This window comes from Crassostrea angulata, chromosome 10 (assembly GCF_025612915.1).
Source record: "Crassostrea angulata isolate pt1a10 chromosome 10, ASM2561291v2, whole genome shotgun sequence".
Lineage (NCBI taxonomy): Eukaryota > Metazoa > Mollusca > Bivalvia > Ostreida > Ostreidae > Magallana > Magallana angulata.
In genome coordinates this window covers 12,236,448-12,259,000 of record NC_069120.1, presented here as the reverse complement: position 1 = coordinate 12,259,000, position 22,553 = coordinate 12,236,448, and the positions used below count along the sequence as shown (strand labels likewise).

The 22,553-nt window shown below is 33.4% G+C and overlaps 3 protein-coding genes and 1 pseudogene across 3 annotated transcripts; 2 read left to right on the top strand and 2 right to left on the bottom strand.

The window, feature by feature from the left end:
* Positions 1-1,491: 1,491 nt before the first annotated feature.
* On the top strand, positions 1,492-4,789 carry LOC128166526 (uncharacterized). Its single transcript, XM_052831764.1, has 6 exons — positions 1,492-1,618; positions 2,482-2,636; positions 2,743-2,855; positions 2,951-3,090; positions 3,237-3,452; positions 3,700-4,789. Exons 2-6 carry the CDS (start codon positions 2,484-2,486, stop codon positions 3,933-3,935), a joined length of 858 nt encoding a protein of 285 aa, XP_052687724.1. The 5' UTR covers positions 1,492-1,618; positions 2,482-2,483; the 3' UTR covers positions 3,936-4,789.
* A 100-nt stretch (positions 4,790-4,889) lies between these two features.
* LOC128166527 (uncharacterized) lies at positions 4,890-5,912 on the bottom strand (annotated as a pseudogene).
* Positions 5,913-10,404: 4,492 nt separating this feature from the next.
* LOC128166525 (palmitoyltransferase ZDHHC6-like) lies at positions 10,405-18,008 on the bottom strand. The gene is made up of 10 exons (XM_052831762.1): positions 17,940-18,008; positions 17,528-17,782; positions 16,669-16,760; positions 16,249-16,405; positions 15,825-15,953; positions 15,644-15,697; positions 15,250-15,411; positions 14,740-14,927; positions 14,242-14,288; positions 10,405-12,017 (listed from the first exon to the last, which is right to left on the bottom strand). Exons 2-10 carry the CDS (start codon positions 17,750-17,752, stop codon positions 11,899-11,901), a joined length of 1,173 nt encoding a protein of 390 aa, XP_052687722.1. The 5' UTR covers positions 17,753-17,782; positions 17,940-18,008; the 3' UTR covers positions 10,405-11,898.
* A 178-nt stretch (positions 18,009-18,186) lies between these two features.
* Positions 18,187-22,313, top strand: LOC128164405 (anaphase-promoting complex subunit 16-like). Its single transcript, XM_052828202.1, has 3 exons — positions 18,187-18,325; positions 21,602-21,682; positions 21,840-22,313. Exons 1-3 carry the CDS (start codon positions 18,253-18,255, stop codon positions 21,941-21,943), a joined length of 258 nt encoding a protein of 85 aa, XP_052684162.1. The 5' UTR covers positions 18,187-18,252; the 3' UTR covers positions 21,944-22,313.
* Positions 22,314-22,553: the final 240 nt, after the last annotated feature.

Sequence of the window (22,553 nt, the reverse complement as noted above, 5' to 3'; positions counted from 1 at the left end):
AAACGTTGATATTCCCGTCTATTTCACACCTGAACATCAATTAATTTAGATTTAAGGTGGCTTTTACGCCATAGAAATTTTGCATGTTTATCTATAAAATGATTTCTCATGGGAACTTACAAATGTATATAAAATATAGCATAAAATATTCAGTCAAGCGTGATGTATACTAAAACGATAAGTTGATTAATTTTATAGTTGTTGCAGTTGTTTTTGTTTAAATGAATAAAACAGGGCCTGTTCAGTGTAAAGAGTGCAGTATAGAGGCAAAAGAGATTATTTTGCAAAGAAAACCGGGTAATTTAATGTATACCTATTTAAATTAGGTCTGCTTAACGTCATGGGCGGTGTTAGTTTTGACGCTTCATGAATCCCAACGGCCCCTAGTCCATTCCTGACGTGGCTCGGCACGGCGATAATTCACTTAGAACAACGAGACGCCCGGTATTAATTCAATAGTAAAACACTATTCCTCATTTAGTCCCCTGCTTTAACCAAATATACACCATAATATGGCGCTTTGGAAGAGAAATTTGTCACATTTTGCAGCCCAAATTGGTTAATAGGCCGACCAGTGCTTCGAATTTGTCGGTGTAATTTATTAAAGTTGTAGGAAAGTAATTGAAATTGTCTCATTTTGCCATATAATGTATGGGTTTACTGTTCGTAATGAAGTTAGACAGCTTAATTAGTTCTAGAATCTCAGATCGCCGAATGTACTTGAATTATTGATACGACAGTCAATCATCTCTTGTGCTTCTTTCCGTCGTTTTTCGGAAAGCATTCTAGTTTTTCATAATATGTGTCGAGTTTTAATTGATTTATCTTTTTCTGCAGTGAAGCTAATAGGCCTACACAGCGTTCGGCGAGACTTCGCGAGATTTCGTTGCTGGAGATAAACAAACATGTCGGATTGTATGTGTTAGAAGGGGAATATGGCATTTTCTATTTTATATTGGGCGAACTACACAGCTGGGACTAGAAAACTTAGTAGAAAGTCTGAAATTGCTGTACAATCAGACCATGTCTTGAAATTCGTGTACGATAAAGAGGCATCATACGTACGTGGCACAGTTCAAGCATCTATGCGTGACAGGAGTTACAATGTAACGGTATGTCAAATTTAACTATTATGCGAATTTTCGGTAACAAAATAGTAAATTTTTTCAATGAATAATGTTATTTATACCAATAACTATGTGGTTGTTGTTTATATATGGACACACATTCTTCCCAAATTAGTATGTAGATAATATATTGTCGGGTGTTAATATTTAGATTACCCTTGGCCCAAACTACAATATTGAAGACAGCACTTGCGAGTGTGTGAATGGGCAGGATAAATGTCATCACAAGGCCAGCATTCTTCTCTATGGGTACGCAAATGAAATTATATGGTATTCAAGTACATTTATGAAATTTGTTGAAAAACATATCACTACAGAAAGTATATACATTGTATACTACATATTTTATCCAATATCTACAACAGGTATAAAAACGTGTCAAAGACAGATGTGAGGCAGTCATGGATAAAAAATCCAAAGTCAGCACCACCTCGCCAAACCAAAACAATGGAGGAACTGTTCCCTGCACCAGATCGATTTGTAAACTACAGGTTAGCAAACAATAATTTTATAACTGTATCTGTTCTACATGCATATGATATACAAACAGTTAATGATTTTATTTTTGCAGGGTTTAATATAGCATGGGTTTTTGCTTTATTAATTTTACTGTACATGTATATATTTTATCAAAAAACATTAGGGCAACAAATAGACCTGTTAATGATAGAGACAGGGAGTTCCTATATCACAAATTGACATCTGTGGGAAGATTTTCAGGTTAAATCTGGTGCTTTATGTTGATAGTTCATTGTTACCAGTTTCGGTATTTAAAATTTTAGATTATTACTTGTTTAAATTAAACAAGACAGGATGCATAGATAAAGAAACACTCTCTTGATATAAAATGAAAATTTATCCAGTGACATTGATGTTAAAGGCAACTCTAATAGACTAATAGTGTCATTGATGCAATACCTGTCTTTTTATGTTTTTAACTTATATGCCAAATTTAGTTTGTTTTGTTTTTAACATTTTATTCTGCAAAGGTTATTATTTGATACTAACATGGATTGTACATATTCTCAAGAAGTATTTTATCTGCAAAATCTCAAATGTTAAGTTGTAACAAGTTATATACATAAAACAAAACAGCATTTGTACCTTACACATTTAGTGAAATACATTCATTTTAATGTTTATTTTCCTGGCATGTTTTCAAATTCACCATGTATTTATTATATAGCAGTACTTTTCTCATGTAATTATATACATCATGTACATTTATATGCATTAATTGGTAATATAAATATTTTGCAATTACATTTTTCTTAATTTCAGTTATTTGAAATAAAGGTACTAGACTATGTTTTCCTGGTAATCTTTTAAAACATTTTTATTTAATATTTAACAGCAATGCATTGGATACTGGTCCCAGAGCCACCTGTGCCTAGGCTTTCTTTACCTATTGTTGAAGACCTCATTTCAAGCCAGGAATTCATCTCCTCAGAAAACCCCATTGATTGGATGAAGCAAAAATTAATAATAAATGAGCAGCAAATTCAGCAGGTGATTAAATCATTCATGCAGTTTCAAATGAGATATTGTACCATCAATGACTTAATAATTATGTATTTTTTAATGAATGCTGTTTAAAGGTAGAGATGTTTTGTAGATTGCCAGTCTTACCATCGGACAAAAAGATAACTGCTTGTGGTCATCAGTTCGCAAGAATAGATTGACAGCCTCCAACTTTGGTTGTGTTTTGGCAGCAATCAAGAGAAATAGGTATTCACAGAAAAAAGTACACATATCAGTAAATGTAGAATTATGTGAATTAAAACTTATCTAACTTAATTAACTTATTGATGCCTTTTTCACAGATATCCAATATCCTTGTACAAAAGACTATGTTCAGCGTATGATCTTTCTAAGAAGGATGCCATCATTTGGGGGATGTGCAATGAAAAGATAGCCATTGAGAAATACAAAACTTTTGGGGATGCTGTTGTAGAGCCAACGGGTGGGTATTATTATACAGGATAACCGATAATGCGAAAATTATTGTCAGTGATGTATTTATATTAAATATAAGATAACTGATAATATGAAAATAATTCTCATTTTTATCTTGTACTTTGTCATTGAAAATTCAATGTTGCTTAATAGGTATCTGGCTTCACAAAAATGGGGTTCTTGGATCAAGTCCAGATGGAATCGTACGTCAACCTGCGCTGTTTGGATATTGTTATCAAGATCCAGCTCTTGCTGACATGCTTCAGTTATATAACTTTCGACCAGAAATATTGGAGGTGAAATGCCCCTTTTCGGCAAAGGAGATGACTATTCCTGAAGCTATCGAAAAATTGAATGATTTCTGCTTAGGTTGGTTACAATTATGATTAATGGTTTTTTTTTTTATATTTCAAAGACTCATTTACAGAGTTAATTATTCCAAATTATATGAGCAGTATGTTTTTATTTTGAAATATAAAACAAGACAGATACAATATTTATATATCAAAAAGAAAAAAAGTCTTTTGCATGATCAACCACAAAAAAGAAGATATTTAATTTATGATGTAGAAATGACTGGAAACATGACCATTGTAATTGTTTTTTTAACTTACAGAGTTTCAAGAATTCCATGGAGTGAAATCATACAAGTTAAGAGAAAACCACCAATATCATGATCAGGTCCAAGGACAGCTGCACATTACTGGAAAGTCTGTGTGTGACTTTATGGTTTGGACACCAAAGGACTGTGCAATTGTCAGAATCACAAAACAACTCAGTTGGGAGGATAATATTTCTGTTTTGACAGATTTTTACTTTGATAAATTTGTTCCCCATCTGCAACAGCTATAAAAATATTAAATATGATAGCAACATATTCATACTCTTGATTTCTAACATTTCAATCTTGACCTACAAAGTTTTGAGCAATTTCCTGCAAAAGAGGATCCTGAAAATTGACAAGTACACAGCATAACTGAAACACTTTGGTACTGATGTATCTAAACTGATGAGGGATATGTCTAAGAATTTCATAATTTTTTATGCGCTCATTTGCACGCTCAACATGTATACGTGATTTAGCAATTTTTCTACAAAGCTGAACTTCACTGGGGGTGTACTGCGATTTAGCTGTAAGGAAGGGAGGAATATTAAGGTGTACTCCTTGGGGCAACAACTTGTGAATAGTAAACCCTTTATCTGCTAATATCATGTCACCGGGCGCTAATTGCTCTAAAATTTTGCTGTGCTCTACAATTGCAACATCAGATGTGCTCCCAGGGTACAATTTACTAACAAACACCAAGGCACCATTCGGTGCAACACCTGTAACACTTTTTACAGTGTGTGAATTTTTGTAGCCACTGTATGTGCTGGCCTGCAATCTCATGTCATTCCCAGGAACATCTTGGTTGATTTCAGTGGCGTCGAGTACTATTCTGCATGAGCTAAAATCGCCAAAACTGGTAGGCATAGATCCCTTGCATTTTTGTAGAGATGGAATGCGACTCTCTATGAGTCCTTCATATAAAACCTCATGCATAGCACAAATTTGAGAAGTTACAATGTTATTAACTGATGATGCACTCGTGTTGAATCTCTCTGCAAGGTCCAAAAGAGGGGTGTTCATAGTTATTTTCATTAATGTCATCAACAGTTGGTCTGTCAAAGAAATGAAAGATGGTCTCCATCCATCAATGTACTTAACCTGGAATCTCTGCATCATTTCGTCAATGGTGTGGAACATGTCTGGCCTTAGACTTGTATACATCAGCATCTACATTAAAACATGACAGTGAAACACAATGTGTTGAAGATATATTTCTTTTTATTTTTTACATTTTGTTTTAAAAACAGACTTGTGTCTGATAAACGAAAATGCTGTCCAGCAGCATTTTAATAACCCATTGTACAAAACATAAGCAGTATCATATTCTTTCCTGGCAGAGCATTTGTTCTACTATTTCCGTCATTTTTCACAGGCTGATGAACTGTCCAGCAGTAGGCCCGTTATCAAAATATAAACTGAAAAAGAAATGCCTCACAAAGTATCGTGTTCAATGATAAAATCAGAAGATCTGTAAATAATATCTCATCAAGGTTTATAAAACTTAAATATAGCATTGAACTATGCATTCCTACCAGCCTACCAGTGTTCATAACTTCAAACATTAAATATTGATGTGCATGTATCAATAATCTGATAATGACGAATGTCGATTTTTTTTAAGACATGTACTACTCATGATAACTGAAATGTACCTTTCTCTCGTCATCTATGATATCGCTAATTCTGAACGCTCGCTTCATGGACATCATTCTGATTTGTATTCTTAATTCCTCAACCTCACGCCTCAGGTTCTGATAAATACAAATATATATTTATAATAAACAGGTAATATTTGTAATCTTTACACTAATTTCATTGTCATCGTTGAGCTTTAAGTGTCTAACTATTTACCTGATTCTCTTCCTTTAAATGATGATAGGAAGTCTGGTAACTGTGATCCAGATTTATGTGTGCAGATGTTGAATCCATAGATGATGCACAATGCATGGCTGATAATGCAGATGTGGTTGTGCTAGAAACAGCCATCTTTTGATTTTCTTTTCTCTCAGTTCTAAATAAAATACATAACATTTATGAATAAAATTTATTAAGTAAACATTTTTTTAAAAATTACATATTACTATTGAAAACAAAGACTAATTTATGCTTTTTGTAAATATGACATATCCCATACCTATTTATTTTGGTTGGATCAGGAAAATCAAACAGTTTCCCACAACTCCATGGGAAAATGGTTGGGCCATTATTCTTGTCCCCATCCACAAAATGACAGCTGCAGATTCTGTCACTCTGCAACACTACGGCTCTGTCCTTACGTCTGCATACATACATGTAATAACGTATTTATTTAACATTAGCATTTAGATACACACATATTAAAACAATTTCACATTGTTTATTCTACAAGGGACCTAAAAATTCTTCCCTGATTCTACCTTGTTCTGCAATGACATTATAATAATGTTTACCTGCATAGTTTTTCCCATTTCGTTGACAACCCGGCACTGGATGGGAATCTAAACATCTTGCATGTTCGCCGTAATCCCTGGTGATTACACCCAAACACAAAACAAATCGTCATTGTCGGTTCACGCGTTATGCACTGGTCTATTATTACGTCTCGGTTAGAGTCAGAGTAAATTCGAACTACGATTGTCTCCGGAAGTTCTACACCGGAAGTGAGACTTTACGAGACTGTGCAGGCCTATTCAATATATATTATAAATCCTCGACTAAAAACAAGTGGTCCTGGCGGGGCGCCACCTGTAACGAACAACAATCGCTCTGTGTGGTGCTTCTATGAAATGGGGACACCCGATGCCTTTTTACGGCAAGATTTCTAACGACCCTTAGTTTCAGTCACATTTATGAGAGCAATACGAATTTGGACGAGGAAGGCAACGCGATGAAATCAGTACTGTCACAACGTGAGATGAGAAGGCATTATTAGCTATAGATCTCAATCGTATGCTCCTTGAGCTGTAAAACTCCGAATGTCAATGATAAAATACTTCTTATATTATAAAATCCCGTGTTATTATAAAAGAATTTCATCAACAGATGTCGCTTAAGAAAGGGCGAATGTCTGCAATAAGGTCATTCCCAAGAGCGGGATACAAGTAGTCGTGAGTGAAGATGCCAGTCAAAACGTTTGGCTATGTTATTTTGTCAGCCTGTTGTGCGAGATACCAATGTTGAAGCAATCGTGCGTGCTTATAGCGCGATTGTGGTAAATACGAAAGTACATCTATTCAAGGCCTGAAGTCAAGGCCACCTCTAACTTCGATGTAATCATGGATCTCGTCGAAGAAATGCATTCAAATACTCACCGTCACTTGCCTTCTTATAAACATTATACTCTAGTTTGCGATCGAGGTAGTCTGACCCTTTCTTCAAGTGATTATAAACCTATGTCTTGTACAAAAGCTGTTAATGTTTACTGATTTTATGGTCTATGTTTATTGACATACATATTACATCAAACATTTTAGCATGTAGTTATACCCATTGCACCCTTTGGGTACTTTATTCCCTCACTACAGTACTAAATGACAAACCGTTTATAGGTTACAGGGGAGTATTGATATGTCGAATCACTACAGTCCAAACCACTTAATATAATAAACCATCGACCATTAATGCGCCCACACTTGCTCACTGTGTTTGTTAAAGAGGGTTATACCCTTAATCCACCCAGTATCCCTCCCCCGAGCCATTGTCAAAGACCCGATATAAATAAAGTTGGACCTTATGCTTTCTGCCAACCGTTACTTTGAATGATTTCCCATCTTAAAGTCCTCGCCAATAGGTCATTTTAATATAATAAAGTACAACCCAGCTTACAAAGAACACAGTTTAAGTGAATTTGATAAAACCTCAAACAAAACACAGAGATGTGAGAGGATTTGGAACGTTTGTCATCCGCGTGTAAAGTGAACACGACATCCAAGGCTGCCTCCCCCATTGCTGGGTTTGGTGTAGCTATGATATTGACCCGGGACGAGGAACCGTCAATCACACGCTAATTCCGTATCTGGACTATGTATATTACACAAATTATTGTTTTAAAATCTGATTTTCTCCAGTCTCTTAGGCGATTAGACATTATATAAAATATAAACCAGAAAATAATTGGGTTAGCTTCGCCAATAAAGACAGGGGAAAATGAAATATGACTTGAGTTATTCCGGATTATTAAATTGTATTCGAGTTTGTTCTTTATCATACCTTCACATTAACTTGCTAATTGAATAAAAACTGAATAATGTCCAGTAATTTTGCATTACGTTATTTTTCCACATTGCTCAGTGGGATGGTTTTCTCGTTTAAAAATAGTGGATTCTATTTGTCTACAAGTCGTGAATTGCAAATTAAATAATATTTCTTGATAACCTTAGAACAGATCTACAGATCATGCAACTGGCGAATACATCTATTGTTTCAGTTCAAATATCACATGGTGCCCGAAGTAAATATACGTGGAACGTGAAAATTATCAACCGCTCTATATTTGATAACGGTACAATCTAAAGAATTAACTCAATTAATGACGGACGAATTCGAAGTGATATTTATGCGTATATCCCTTCAACACGCTAACTGACTAATCTGGTCAAAATCAGCTGACTTCAAAAGAAAAGGGGACAAGATGCACCACATACTGGTGTCGACTTAGTGCAGGAGCTGACTTAGGTCGTTAACAGATCAACAGGAATACACACCGATAACATGCGCGGGGCCAGGATTTTTTTTCTCTCCGGGGTTTGGGTGAGTTTGGGGTGGGGTGGGGTCAAACCTTACCAATGCCTTCTTCCCTCCCCATGAAAATAGAAAATTCCGAGACCAAAATATATTGTCTTGCAGAGTGAAAAAAATTGGAAAAAACAGTTAGTTTTCCCCAAAGTAAAAACACTTATTGGTGGTGTTGGTGCTGGGGTAGGGGGTGGGTGGGTGGGTTAAGAGTCATCGTGGCGGGGATATCAATCAATGTTCATATCATAACGCCATGCTGTAGATTTGAGGTGCCATGGCTGTCTGTTTGAGAAAAAGGTTTTATTACATGCCATCAGTTTCAATTATTTTTAATTTTTTGCCTTAAGGACGTTGGATCCTGCGATCAAAAGTCTTAAAGTTTTTTCCTAAAGTATTTTTTAAAGATCTACACACATAGCTTAACCAAAATTCAAAACAAAATTTTGGGGTCTATATGCTTCATTTGGCGCTACGGTCTATTTAATATGACCTTTCTGCACTGAAAGTGCAGATTGCACATAAATCGCTTTTTCCTTTATATTTTATTATCGGAATGAACCATGGCATCAAATACAAATTTATACTATTTAAGCTGAATAAAATTCAAATTATCATAAAGAAAAATGTTACGATAGTTTCACCTATTTGATATTTTGGCCTTTTTGCACTGATAAAACGCTATTTTTATCCATTACCAATTCAACATGTAATGAAATTATTTCACAGTCTCAAACTTTTTTTTTCAAATTACGATAAACTTGTCAAAAAAATCTTAAAATTTTAGAAAATAAAACAAAAAGTATGGGTCTATTCTATAAAATTTGAGATATGGCATGAAATAAGCTGATTTTAGGCAAAAATTGGGATTCATTTTTCCTTGACTTTTATGAAATATAAGTTTAATTTGCTAATATGTGTTGTAGAAATATTGGAAAATTGTAAAATTATGTTTTTCGTAACAAAATGAAGATATCCTAATACACAAACTATCTGGAAATTTTGTTTGGACTAAAAATAAGGAAGCTAAAGTGACGGTACTATACAACAACTGAGTTATGAAAAATGTTCATATTCTTCTTAAAAACCTTCCACCACAAAGTATAGTCCCATACTAAACTCTGTAAATATGTAATTTTTCCATTACTATTTTATTTAAGATAGTTTCATTGGCATTATAAAATTTGAATTTATGGGTAGAATCACTATATGATGGATAATTTCTAGAATAGAAGTGGCCCAAAATGGCTACCCAAAAACAGAGGAACAAACCTCTTTAAAAGAGAGCCTTTCATTTTAAAAAACATTAAATCCCTTTTAATATTTGAACTGAACCAAAAAATGAATTTCCTTCACCTTGTTTTGTGCCAAGTGTGGTTAAAATTGGACCAATTTATCAAGAAGTCAAAAAAGTAAAAATTTGACAGACAGCTTTTATCTCAGGTAAGCAAACACAGTATTCATTCATACTGGAGATCTAAAGAGTAAAAAGAAAGAAGATGGGGAATATGGTGGATGATATGGTTCACACTTGTAAAAGGTTGTCCTCTACTTCAGTCAGGTATTCTCGACACAGAAAAAAAGAACAGGGGAAAAAACACATTTTTTCACGATATAAATAATACAATGAAAAAAAAATATCTTCTCTCAAAGGCCTCTGCACGACAAATGTCAATATTTAAATCAAAGTACTCATAGAGCTGGAAAGCAGTAAGCAAACTTGTCTGCTATTATCTCTCCTTTCATATACTTACAGGTGTATGTACTTTCTAAAACCTGGGCCAATAAGTCAGTAAATGCTTGCATCATTAAAGAGAACAACCAATTTATTAGGATCACAAATGAAAATGTGAGATTCAGTACTCTCAGTACTTTGATTAACCATAGGTAGCACTCAAAAATAGCTTCTTTTTTTTTTCTTTTTTTTTTTAATAATTTGGACCTTTTAAGATCGCTGAAACCATGACCACCACCAAAAGGGGGCAAAATTTTCAGTGAAATCAAATGCAAAGCAATTCATTTTTTGTTGTGTGTATACTAAAATATTTATTCAGATGCTATATATATATATGAAAGCACTTCCATTTATTTTATATAGTCAAAATACAAATCATGAATTCAAATCATTTTGATATTTTCAATATAAAAAACCTATCTATATCGGAATAGAACTTGTATTTACATGATTAATAAAGATATGTTGCAATAGTAGGGCAAATATCTACAATGCATCCATATAAATAAAATATTAAATACTGTTTCATTACCAATAGTCAATACATTATTATGATAATTAACACACTCTGACAACTGTCTTGAACAATAACACATTGGTTAAAAAATCTTGTTGAAAAAATACTACTAACCATGCACCTACTAACCATCTCTACTGAGATGACAAACATGAAAGCATGTACAGGTATTGTGATATTATGATGCTATCCTATCATTTACAATCTAATAACAATATATTTTCCATAGTAAAATAACTTTTGATAATTTTGCTTAAAAACAATGTGTTGGCTATCCCTTGGTGCATGATAATCTAGTGCTTGACACCAAAAACCATTTTATATTAGCAATCATTTGTACTCTTCAGAGCATAGAAACATAAATCTATATACATTAATAAAAAAATCAAGAACACAAATTGCAAGAAATCACTTCACCAGGATTGTAACACAAATCAGGGAAATGAAGGACAACTCTGACAAAACTCCCAAACATGTGTATCAACAAACAATGTATTTATCTGTAAGTCCACTTCATTGTAGGAGAGATGATATAAACCACGAAGATACGCAATGAAGTGTTACAAATGACAAGTATGTGTAAATGCAAAGTCAGTATAAAAGGGTTTGTAAAAGATGCATTGATTTTGCAAATTTTTCTAAATAGTGACACAATTACCCACAATGCCATGGAAAATGCATGTATATTTTAATATCAAGATTCATGTTAAAAAAACCTATTTTTTCCATTTAACTCTCATTATTTGTTAGTCATTTTATTTAAAAAAAATTTAAATCACAAATGGTGCATTAATTCACGAACACCCACATCAAAAACTAATCTACTGCACTTATCTTTTATACCTTGTGATATTTAACATCATTTTTTAAGTCTAACAACATATGAGAAATTGTAATAAAACTAAAATTATTTTCAATGAAAGCATATACATGTAAGTACGGTATTCAAAATCTTTGCTATTTTAAGGTTAACAATCCAATTACAGCAGTATGAAACAAATGTGTGTACAAAATAATGGATTGTCCAACTTTAATCAAATCAGCTCATTGCATTTATAAACTTATCCTACATTCTATACAACCAGTTCAGGCTATATTCACATTATTTGTTCAGATATAAATAAAATTAAGTTTTCACACTGGATTTAAAGTACCTGAGATCTTAAGAGAAAAATTTCAGCAATGACGCATGTACCCCATTAGCACTACAAATGATTTTCGCCATGACAAAGAATTCTGATATTTACTCGGCTTTTACATGATCTGTATCCATATCACAATCGCCAAAATGTCCATTCAGAGAAATGTCTTGTTTAGCACAAATACGTGGGAACCATCCCCTCTGTCTGTCTTTTGTTTCTCCTGTAAAATATTCATTCTTCTCAAAAAGCAGCAACAGAATATTTTTTCAACATATAATTTACATACAAAAGGTGTAATTATGTACCGGTAATGAGTTCATATATTTCTGTATTATTCCAATCATAAGTAATTCAATATCAAAACTTTGTACATGTATGTTTAACACTAATGTGGTAATGGTATACTTAAGAAATGAATTCAATATTTATTAGTTTAATACAATACAAGTGAAAAGCTGTCAATGTGACAGCAAACCGGGTTTTCTTTAATGTAAACTGTATCCATAATCCATGTCAACCCTTATCCAGTGAAATGGAGTACCCTACATGTATATGCAACATTTTGCCAAAAAATGACTAAGTTCAAAAGCTGGTATTTTTTTTCATGAATTATCGGAAATCAAAATCCTAGCAATATGCACACCTCTGATATGTGTACAATTGATCTGCAAAAGAACAACTTCCTACCTGGAGAACTGTAGGAGGAGTTATCCGTACAATGAGGGTACCCTATATGCAATATTTTGACAAAAAATGACTAAGTTCAAAAGCTGGTATTTTTTTGATAAATTATCAGAAATCAAAATCCTAGCAATATGCACACCTCTGATTTGTGTACAATTGATCTGCAAAAAGAACAACTTCCTATCTGGAGAACTGTAGGAGGAGTTCTCCGTACAATGAGGGTACCCTATATGCAATATTTTGACAAAAAATGACTAAGTTCAAAAGCTGGTATTTTTTTGATAAATTATCAGAAATCAAAATCCTAGAAATATGCACACCTCTGATATGTGTACAATTGATCTGCAAAAGAACAATTTCTTATCTTGAGAACTGTAGGAGGAGTTATCCGTACAATGAGGGAACCCTATATGCAATATTTTGACAAAAAATGACTAAGTTCAAAAGCTGGTATTTTTTCGATAAATTATCAGAAATCAAAATCCTAGCAATATGCACACCTCTGATATATGTACAATTAATCTGCAAAAGAACAACTTCCTATCTTGAGAACTGTAGGAGGAGTTATCCGTACAATGAGGGTTCCCCTGTATGCAATATTTTGACAAAAAATGACTAAGTTCAAAAGCTGGTATTTTTTCGATAAATTATCAGAAATCAAAATCCTAGCAATATGCACACCTCTGATATGTGTACAATTGATCTGCAAAAAGAACAACTTCCTATCTTGAGAACTGTAGGAGGAGTTATCCGTACAATGAGGGTACCCTTTTGGCAGCCGCCCGCCCGCCCGCCAATCCGCCCACCCGCCATTTTCACCATTTTAATAACCGGATTTTTCCGTTGGAAAACCCGGTTAATAAAATGGTTTGGGGCAGTTTACGCTTTATAAAAAGCATAAACTGTTTCAAACCATTTTATATTGTATAAATCTAATAAATATTGAATACATTGCTTATAATTTAATTTTTTTACTCTTCATTGTAGTTAAAAACGTTCATTTGACCTTTAAAATAACGTAAAATTGTACAAAATTCAAACGTAACGTCGGGTGTATTGATACGTTTTTGACGTTAGTCTTACTATGACGTAGGCAACATTCTTTATACGATATAACATAATTTTTTAGCCAATCAGAAAGCACGTTACAACCAGAATTAAATCATATGTACGTATATCTTACTAATTTTTTAGCCAATCAGAAAGCATGTTACAACCAGAATTAAATTATATGTACGTATATCTTACTTCTATAAGTATCTTTGTTAACATTGTATAAAAATTGATTGATTCATGAAATACATGTATATAAAGTGCTGAAATATTGTGATACATGTACTGTAAAATTTAAATTAATAAATTCTGTATATAATTTGGGATATTATCATCATTTGAATTTCTATCTTAGTTACTCTTCTAGCTAGAAAGAGTGAATTATATTAAACTATAGGACCAATTCATTAAGGCTCATTTATTCTTTTCATTCTATCTTTACTTCCTCCAATAGGAGATTGCATGAAGAATAACAGTTTTATACAAATTATAATTAGAGCACATGAGTGACAAAGTTAGTAGAAGTTATAGTGGAAAAAGAATATAATTACATATGTACATTACAATTTCTGGCGAGAACATATTACGTGTGTAATATCAATACCCATTAATTGTTTCTCAACTAATATGATTCAACTATTTTACAAAAAGGTAAATATAACAAGATAACTCATCTTATCCTATAAATCACACATCCTGATACTGACCTTTAGCTCTTCCTTCTAAGTTCACTTTTGTTCCATACAACCAGTGCCTGCAATACAAAACACAATGATTTAAAACCGCAAACACGTCTGTTTTTTCATTCCATGTCAAAGCAATCTTATGCAAGTTGTTCTCCTAAGAATTTTGGCGTTATGAATTCATGTTTGAATATCATATATATTTTGTTTGATTGTGTTTATTATCTGATGCAAAAAGTTTGAATACCGGTATTAGTTATATATTGGAAAGTAACCAGCAAGGGAGATAACTTTCTGTAGTTTTAAATCAAAATTAACAATTTTTAATATTGGTAACTTGTGGCCTCAACTGAATTTGAATTGAAAAATTCAATAACTGTAATTCTGAATGGAATAATTGACAAGTATCAAAAGGATGCTAATTAGAAAGACAGAATTGGGAATCCAAAGGGAAAATGTTTTCCATTATTAGGTTTATTAAATACTTTCATCTATTAAAGCAAATATTGTGTATTGCCATACTTTTTCCACCGGGTGACTTTGACCCTGTCTCCAACTTTGACCTTTATTCTAGGTTCATCTGTACAAGGGAAGTTGACACAGACCCTCCATCCCATTCTGATTGGGACCCAGGACCCATTGTAGTCCTTCCCAATTATATACTCCACCGTTCTCTCTCTCTTTAAGGCTTTCTGGTAGATTTGTTCTATCTATAATACATGTAATAAATAAAATGCAGTTCTTAATTACTCATGAAAAATATAAATGTTAATGAAACATCAGATGGTGATAAGTATTTAAAAAAAAATGTTTACTAAGCGACCCAGAGAGTTCAATAAGAAATTACCATGATTATTTTGAAACGTACAATGTAATTGAGTTAAATTGTATGATTTTTTAAAAAAATTATAACTTATATAGAGTAGCAATTATCATACATTTATTCCCTTAAGAATATTCATTGATAACTGCATACATATATAATCATTAATATTGTTCTAGAGTTATAAATTATCATCTAAATGGACTTACTGTGAGTGTATATTGATTGCAATCAGGAACTATATTCCATATAAACCCATCAGACTTTGGTTTCCCATTAAGTGTAAAAACTTCCCCCATATTTTTCCAGCACCCCAAATCATATGGATAAATAAATTCCCCCTCCTCCTCCTCTCTCTCACGGTCCTTTGCCTGCAGTAAATACAAAAAATCAGAGTTATTTCAACAATTCTATAAAAGGTTTTATATGTTATACATAACTACATGTAACTTTCCTTAGTAAATGTTCAGCTTTGATACACTTTCATTCAGTCTGTAAATACTAACAAGCATGGAGCAACAAATATGGTATATCAATTCAGAACCACAACATTTTATGAATTGCATAAATGATGCATTTGACCAGGTAAAAATAAGACTTCACCTTTTCTATAATCCATTGCTCTATTCCTGTTTCATTCTTGATTATGCACTTCATCTAAAAATTACACATTCAAAATACAGTTACAACGTACTAGTTCTCTCATTGATCGATCTCCAAAATCTTTTTTTATACAAAATATACAGAAAAAAACTTAATTGCCCATTGTTACGGCCAAACTTACTTGAATAAAGAATAGCATTCCTACAGCTATTGTGACTCCTATGGCAAGGCCAATGGCAAACATTGAACAAATAAATCCAACAAAATCCAAGTGGACCACTGGCTCATTTGTGTAGTAATAGTAGTATTGCTGTGATTATGAAAAATATACACAAAGTAGCTAATCACTTAAAAATGTTTCAGAATCATCTCAAGGGAATAAGATCAGCAAGCTTTTTTTTCATAAAAAATCTTGGTTTTTCCCTATTTTGGACACAAAAACCATTTATTCGTACAATAGGCAATGAGATCTCAAGTAAAAAATATTCCATTCCATACATATGTACTTTTAAAAAATATATATACATGTACATGTTTATAACATGCAATAAAAATAAATTGCACTATTGTTAATTAAAGAATATGTAAATTCTGAAAATACATACCCAATTTAAAGCCCTATACACCGAACATATTAAAATAATAGCAGCATGTATACATCCTATAGGAGCAAAGAAAAGGAAATATGTGAAGTTGGCATGGTTGAAATGTCCACAACATGTGTTTATCCATGGGCAATGGTGGTCCATCTTGATAACACATCTGAAAATAAGTGAAAAAAATTGTCATTACAGTCACAATCAAAATGTGCATTTTAAGAATGGATAAGGTTGTTTCCATTGTTTATAACAGGGAATGTAAGGATCTATAGAATATGTGACCTTGAAATCAATGTCCTTATGGTAGCTGCTGGCATAGAGTCTCCAAAGCTCAATGGCCTTGAGGGCCAAAGCAAAGATCAAAAGTTGAAGCTCCTCAACAGATATGAATAAATGAAAATGATATCATTTAAGCAAAGGTCTCACCTGTTGCATTTCCTGCAGTGATGTGCTCTTGGACTTTTGTATCCTTTACAAAATTCACAATACTGCAAATACTGTCTATTCTCCTTATTTTTCTACAACAAAATGGGGATGCTGGTCGGTTTATCAAATCACAGGTACAATCGAACCTTCTGATGCATTCTTATTGCGCAATGCTAACAATTTGTATCCTCTACTTAACCAACTTTTTACAAGATGAAAATTGGCAGACCCATGATAAGTGAATTTACCCATAAGATAAACCATCATTATCTATTATTAAACATTTATGCATATCTTGGTTGATCTGGTTTAATGTGCAAAGCAAATCAAAATAGATCCAAATTATTCTAATGCTTAATTTTGTTAGTGAATGGCCCTCTTATTGAATGAATAGCTCTTTCATTCTGTCCTTTATTTGTATTTTAGTACCTTCGTAAGTCATGTACACAACTTAATTTTCAACTGATTTTAAAGGCAACGTCCCAAGTTTTTCACATGTATATAATTGCAACGTGCAAATTCCTTTGCATGTACTATATTCATGATATCGTATGCTTTATATTTATCAATCAAATCCACCACACATATTTGTTCTTCAATGGCACACTAAATGACATTGATATACAAAACAGCTTTTTAGCAGAAATCTCCCAACTTCAGCCAGTTATATTTGTGGGAATAAAATCCATTATACATTAGATTATGGCATTTGATTACATCCTGACTGTAACTGGATATGGCATACAAATGTACCTTATAATGATATATTACATCAGTTGGGTTGCTAAACTATGATGTAATGTAATGCATTGTACATGTTGCGAGTTTGAATGATAAATTTAAATCATCGAGCACTTACGGGTTCCCAGCCTAATGGAACAAAACCTGGTCCCTTAAAAGCTGCTAGGAAGTAATTGTACAATATCAGAAATAACCATGTGAAATATATGGTCAAATTTATCCAACTTCCTTTCGTATAAACAGGCCACCACATCAAGGAGCACTTAAACCCCACGACTGTAATGATAAATATCACAGAGAGGGCCAGTATAGGACCCCAGTGAAATAGTTGGCTGCATGGCATAGCTGCTCTGACTAGATCCTCTTTTGATGTCTACAAAATATCAAGGATGACACTCATCTGAGATACCAATTGTTAAAATAAAAAAGAAACATGTTTTAACCAGTTCAGGGCATCAAACAATGCCAATGCATACGACTGAAGTTTTCAAAATGTAATTTAAGATGTTTTGAAATGTTTTCTCCCCTACCTGGAAACATGAAAATCTCAGCAAAAATCCCGAAGTAACCCGAAAAAAAGTTTTTAAACACCTGTTGGAATAGCGTTGGGGTAAACGCTTTATTAACCTTAATTCCGAAAAAAAAATAAGATTTTCCTAAAATGCTTCGATATGTTTTTTGGGCACAAAACAAATTTTATTATGAAACTCTTTGAATTAAGAACATCATATCAATATCAGTAACATGTTCTTTTGGATATATCGATTTATTTTAAAGACAATTTTATGTCGATAAACAGCTCCAGAATATGTTCTTGTACGACTTAGCAAGTAAATTGTAAAGATGGCGCAAGATTCTACTGAAATCAGAAAGAAATTATTTAGATCTCCGATGGTTGAAGGTGACAGACTTGCAGGTATTGATCTGTCGATTGGTATATAGATTGAAGTGACAAAATACGAATTGCAGCAGTTGATAATTTCTATGTTTGAGGTAAACAATTAATCAAGCAACTGCTGTTTTTAAGAATTTCAATAAAAAATGATATGCCATTTTCGATTGGTATTTAAATAGAATTAAGAAAGTACGAAAGTTGATAATGCCTATGGTTGTCATTCACAATTATGCAACTGCTAGTGCTATTTCCTCTAGGTTTTAAGAATTGAAGAAAAAAAAGATTACTGAGTATATTTCAAGTACATCTTTATGTTGCTACAAAAGGAAAAAAATGTTTCAACTGGTTTTTAACTAAATTGTTACTTTTTTAGCTCACCAAATTTAAGTCAATTGGGGGGGGGGGGGGGGGGGCTATACCCTTGTGTCCAGACCTGATCTTAGTCTTTGGAGCAGGTCCTGTATCTAAGTAGTGCTGAAACGAATACCATAAATCAGTATTCGAATATTCGTGAGTACTATTCGATTCGTATTCGAATATTCGTAGACGTCATAGACAATGTATTAAGCATATATGATAGTTTGTATTACGAAGTGGATGTATGTGTAGACTGCTTAAACATGTCAGTTCGAAGTTGACACTTAATGCATGAGTATCCATTGAATTGGGTGCGCATTTAATTTTTGAAGCAAATAATAATATACTGATTTTTAAAAAATTTCCATCAACTACAATCAAAAGATTTATTACTTCTTTAATAATATACTGCAGTCCTGACTCCTGTATGAGACCGATACGTAACTTCGTAAGTCAGTCCAAATATTTCCGCCATGTTTGATATAGTATTAAACAGAAAACTGATAACGCTCATAACTCCGGAAATGTTGTGTTTATTTAAAAAATCAAAACAAATAATATCGAGGTATCTTTTAAAAAAAACTTTCGATGTACCTTTCGATATTAACTCTCCGTAGCTTACACTCGTTCAAACAGTTAAGCAATTATTTTCTTCAGCGTCTGACATGAATTGAAAAAGCTAGAATGTTTGTCTCCGTTCGATGTAAACCCTGCTTTTACTTTCAAGGTAAACAAGCATGGCGGAAGAGTCTATTACTGGGTTAAGTAATAGACTCTACCAAGCATGGCAGTCATAGATGGCTTTATATTTACTTTCGTTCCGAGTAAAATGAAATAACACGATGCTGCATAGTTTACAGTGCTTGATATGGGTGTTTAACATGTAATCGAATATTCGAATGCTAAATATACATTCGAATATTAGAAATTTACTATTCATTCGCGAATATTCGAACATTCGTTTCAGCACTATATCTAAGTTAGTACTTGTCCTGTGTCCACAAAACTTGTATGGATGGTGCATCTGGACCTTTTTATGGACTTTAAAAACTTGGATGTTGAATTTGGGCAATGAATTTCAGATGCTGTAGGAGGTTAAGGTTTTTGCAGCAGGTGCCAAATATAGCCAGTCTAAGTTACAATTGGTCTTATTTTTACCAAAATTTCATGGATGGTGGCTCTAATGTTACTTATGCACCTGACAGACTTGAATGCTGAATCTTAGCCATAGGTTTTAGATGTTGAATGATGTTAAAGTTTTTAAAGCAGGTAAAAGTTTTTTGAGCAGGTGCCCCTTGATGACTATATCTTAGCTATTACTGGTCCTAACTTCACTAAACTTGCATGCTGGTGCATCTTAAAATACTGATTCACTCCACAGGTTGAAATGCTAAATCTGAGCCATAGGTTTTGGATACTGGAGAAGGTTGCGGTTGAAGTTTGCTGTCCATTTATCAACGCTTTAATTTTTCTAAATACACTGTACTTTTTTAGCTCACCTGAGCCAAAGGCTCAAGTGAGCTTTTCTGATCACAATTTGTCCGTTGTCTGTCGTTGTCGTCGTCGTTGTCGTCGTCGTTGTCGTCGTTAACTTTTCACATTTTCATCTTCTTCTCAAGAACCACTGGGCAGATTTCAACCAAATTTGGCACAAAGCACCACTAGGTGAAGGGGATTCAAGTTTGTTCAAATGAAGGGCCACGCCCTCTTTAAAGGGGAGATAATTGAGAATTATTGAAAATTTGTTGGTATTTTTCAAAAATCTTCTTCTCAAAAACTATTTGGCCTGAAAAGCTAAAACTTGTGTGGAGGCATCCTCAGGTAGTGTAGATTCAAGTTTATTCAAATCATGGTCCCCGGGGGTAGGGAGGGGCCACAAGAAGGGGATCAAGTTTTACATAGGAATATATAGAGCAAATCTTTAAAAATCTTCTTCTCAAAAACTATTGGGCAACAAAAGCTCAAATTAAAATGGGAGCATCCACAGGTAGTGTAGATTCAAGTTTGTTAAAATCATGGTCCCCGGGGGTAGGATGGGGCCACAATAGGGGGATGAATTTTTACATAGGAATATATAGAGAAAATCTTTAAAAATCTTCTTCTTAAAAACAATTAGGCCAGAAAAGATCAAATTAAAATGGAAGCATCCTCAGGTTGTGTAGATTCAAGTTTGTTCAAATCATAGTCCCTGGGGGTAGGGCGGGGCAACAATGGGGGGATCAATTTTTACATAGGAATATATATTAAAAATCTCCTTATCAAAAACTATAAGGCCAGAAAGCTCAAATTTGAATGGAAGCATCCTCAGGTAGTGTAGATTCAAGTTTGTTCAAATCATGATCCCTGGGGGTAGGGTGGGGCCACAATTGGGGGATCAAGTTTTACATAGGAATATATAGAGAAAATCTTTAAAAATCTTCTTTTTAAAGACCATTTGGCCAGAAAAGCTTTAACTTGTGTAGAGGCATCCTCGGGTAGTGTAAATTCAAAATCACAGTCCCTAGTGGTAGGGCGGGGCCGTGATGGCGGTTTGAATTTTTACATATATAGAGAAATTCTTTAAAAATATTCTGGGAAAGTTTTTCGGTCCAAATCTCAGTACTTAGTGTGAAAGCACAGGTTATGCAGATATAAGTTTGATGAAACCATGATACCCTAGAGAATAGTGGGGCAACAAAATGGGGGGGGGGGGGAGTATATAGGAAAAGAGAAAAATCATCTTACAGGTACAACAACAAAAGGGGCTTTGTGTTTACCAAAAGAAAGAGGTGGATAAAAATTGGCAGATTTTCAATTTTTTTTAGCAAGATCTACTGTACGTAATTGTCAAGATATTTTGATACTGTTATGCTAATTTGATCAGAATTAAGGCAATTGTTGCTCAGGTGAGCAATGTGGCCCCTGGGCCTCTTGTTTTATTATATAAAATTTTACTTTTAGATAATAGCACATCTATGAACCTCATGACAAGACTGCACATTGAACATGATATGGAACATGTTTATAAAACTGTTAATAAAGGTATCTATCTTCTTTTTAAGATGATATAGCCATCAAGTTAGCATACTTCTGATAAGTTTTTTTATTTTGTTAATAAAATGTATTTATTTTCTTTTAAGATGTTATAGTTTAGTAATTATAAATAAAATTGTTTTTTATGTATTTTATGTTTGATTAGACATGCATGAACAGCGATTAAAGCAGTTGCGACAAAAACTAAAGACATTAGAAGAAGATGATTGGCGCTACCAACCAGTGGACAAGTTGATTGGTCTACAGTAATCTTTTTTCTTGTACTTTTATAAGTACAATGAGACCAATACAATATGTAAAACTGCTCAAACACCAAGAGAGACAAGAACTCTGCTTGTTACAGAGGGCTGTAAGAAAATTGTCATCTGAAAACCATTGCATAACAGTTACCATGTCTGTTTTCAATTAGCAGTACAAAGGTTTTTAAAAATTGTTGGCCATGAGCCTGAATTTTAGTAATCATGTCATATGTGCCAATGATGTTTTTTAAATTACATGGAAGTTTTTCTTGTGATTCCAGTGGGGGAAAATAATTTTTTTTTCTCTGTGTCTGTGTACGTTTGAGAAAGCAAGACTTCTAGATGAAACATTTGACTGTGATTTGTGATGTTTAGTTTCTGTAACAGCAATTATCAAGAACCAGTGGCTAATAATATCCATTTATGTATAGTAAATGTTGAACATGTGATTATACAGTGCATATGGAAGGTTGATTATAAAGCTATGGAAAAAGGGTACTGTGTATATGAGTAATGGGTACAACTGAGATGAAAAAATGTACATTTATTTCATTTTTAGCTCACCTGAACCGAAGGTTCAAGTGAGCTTTTCTGATCACCCGTTGTCCGTCGTCCGTCCG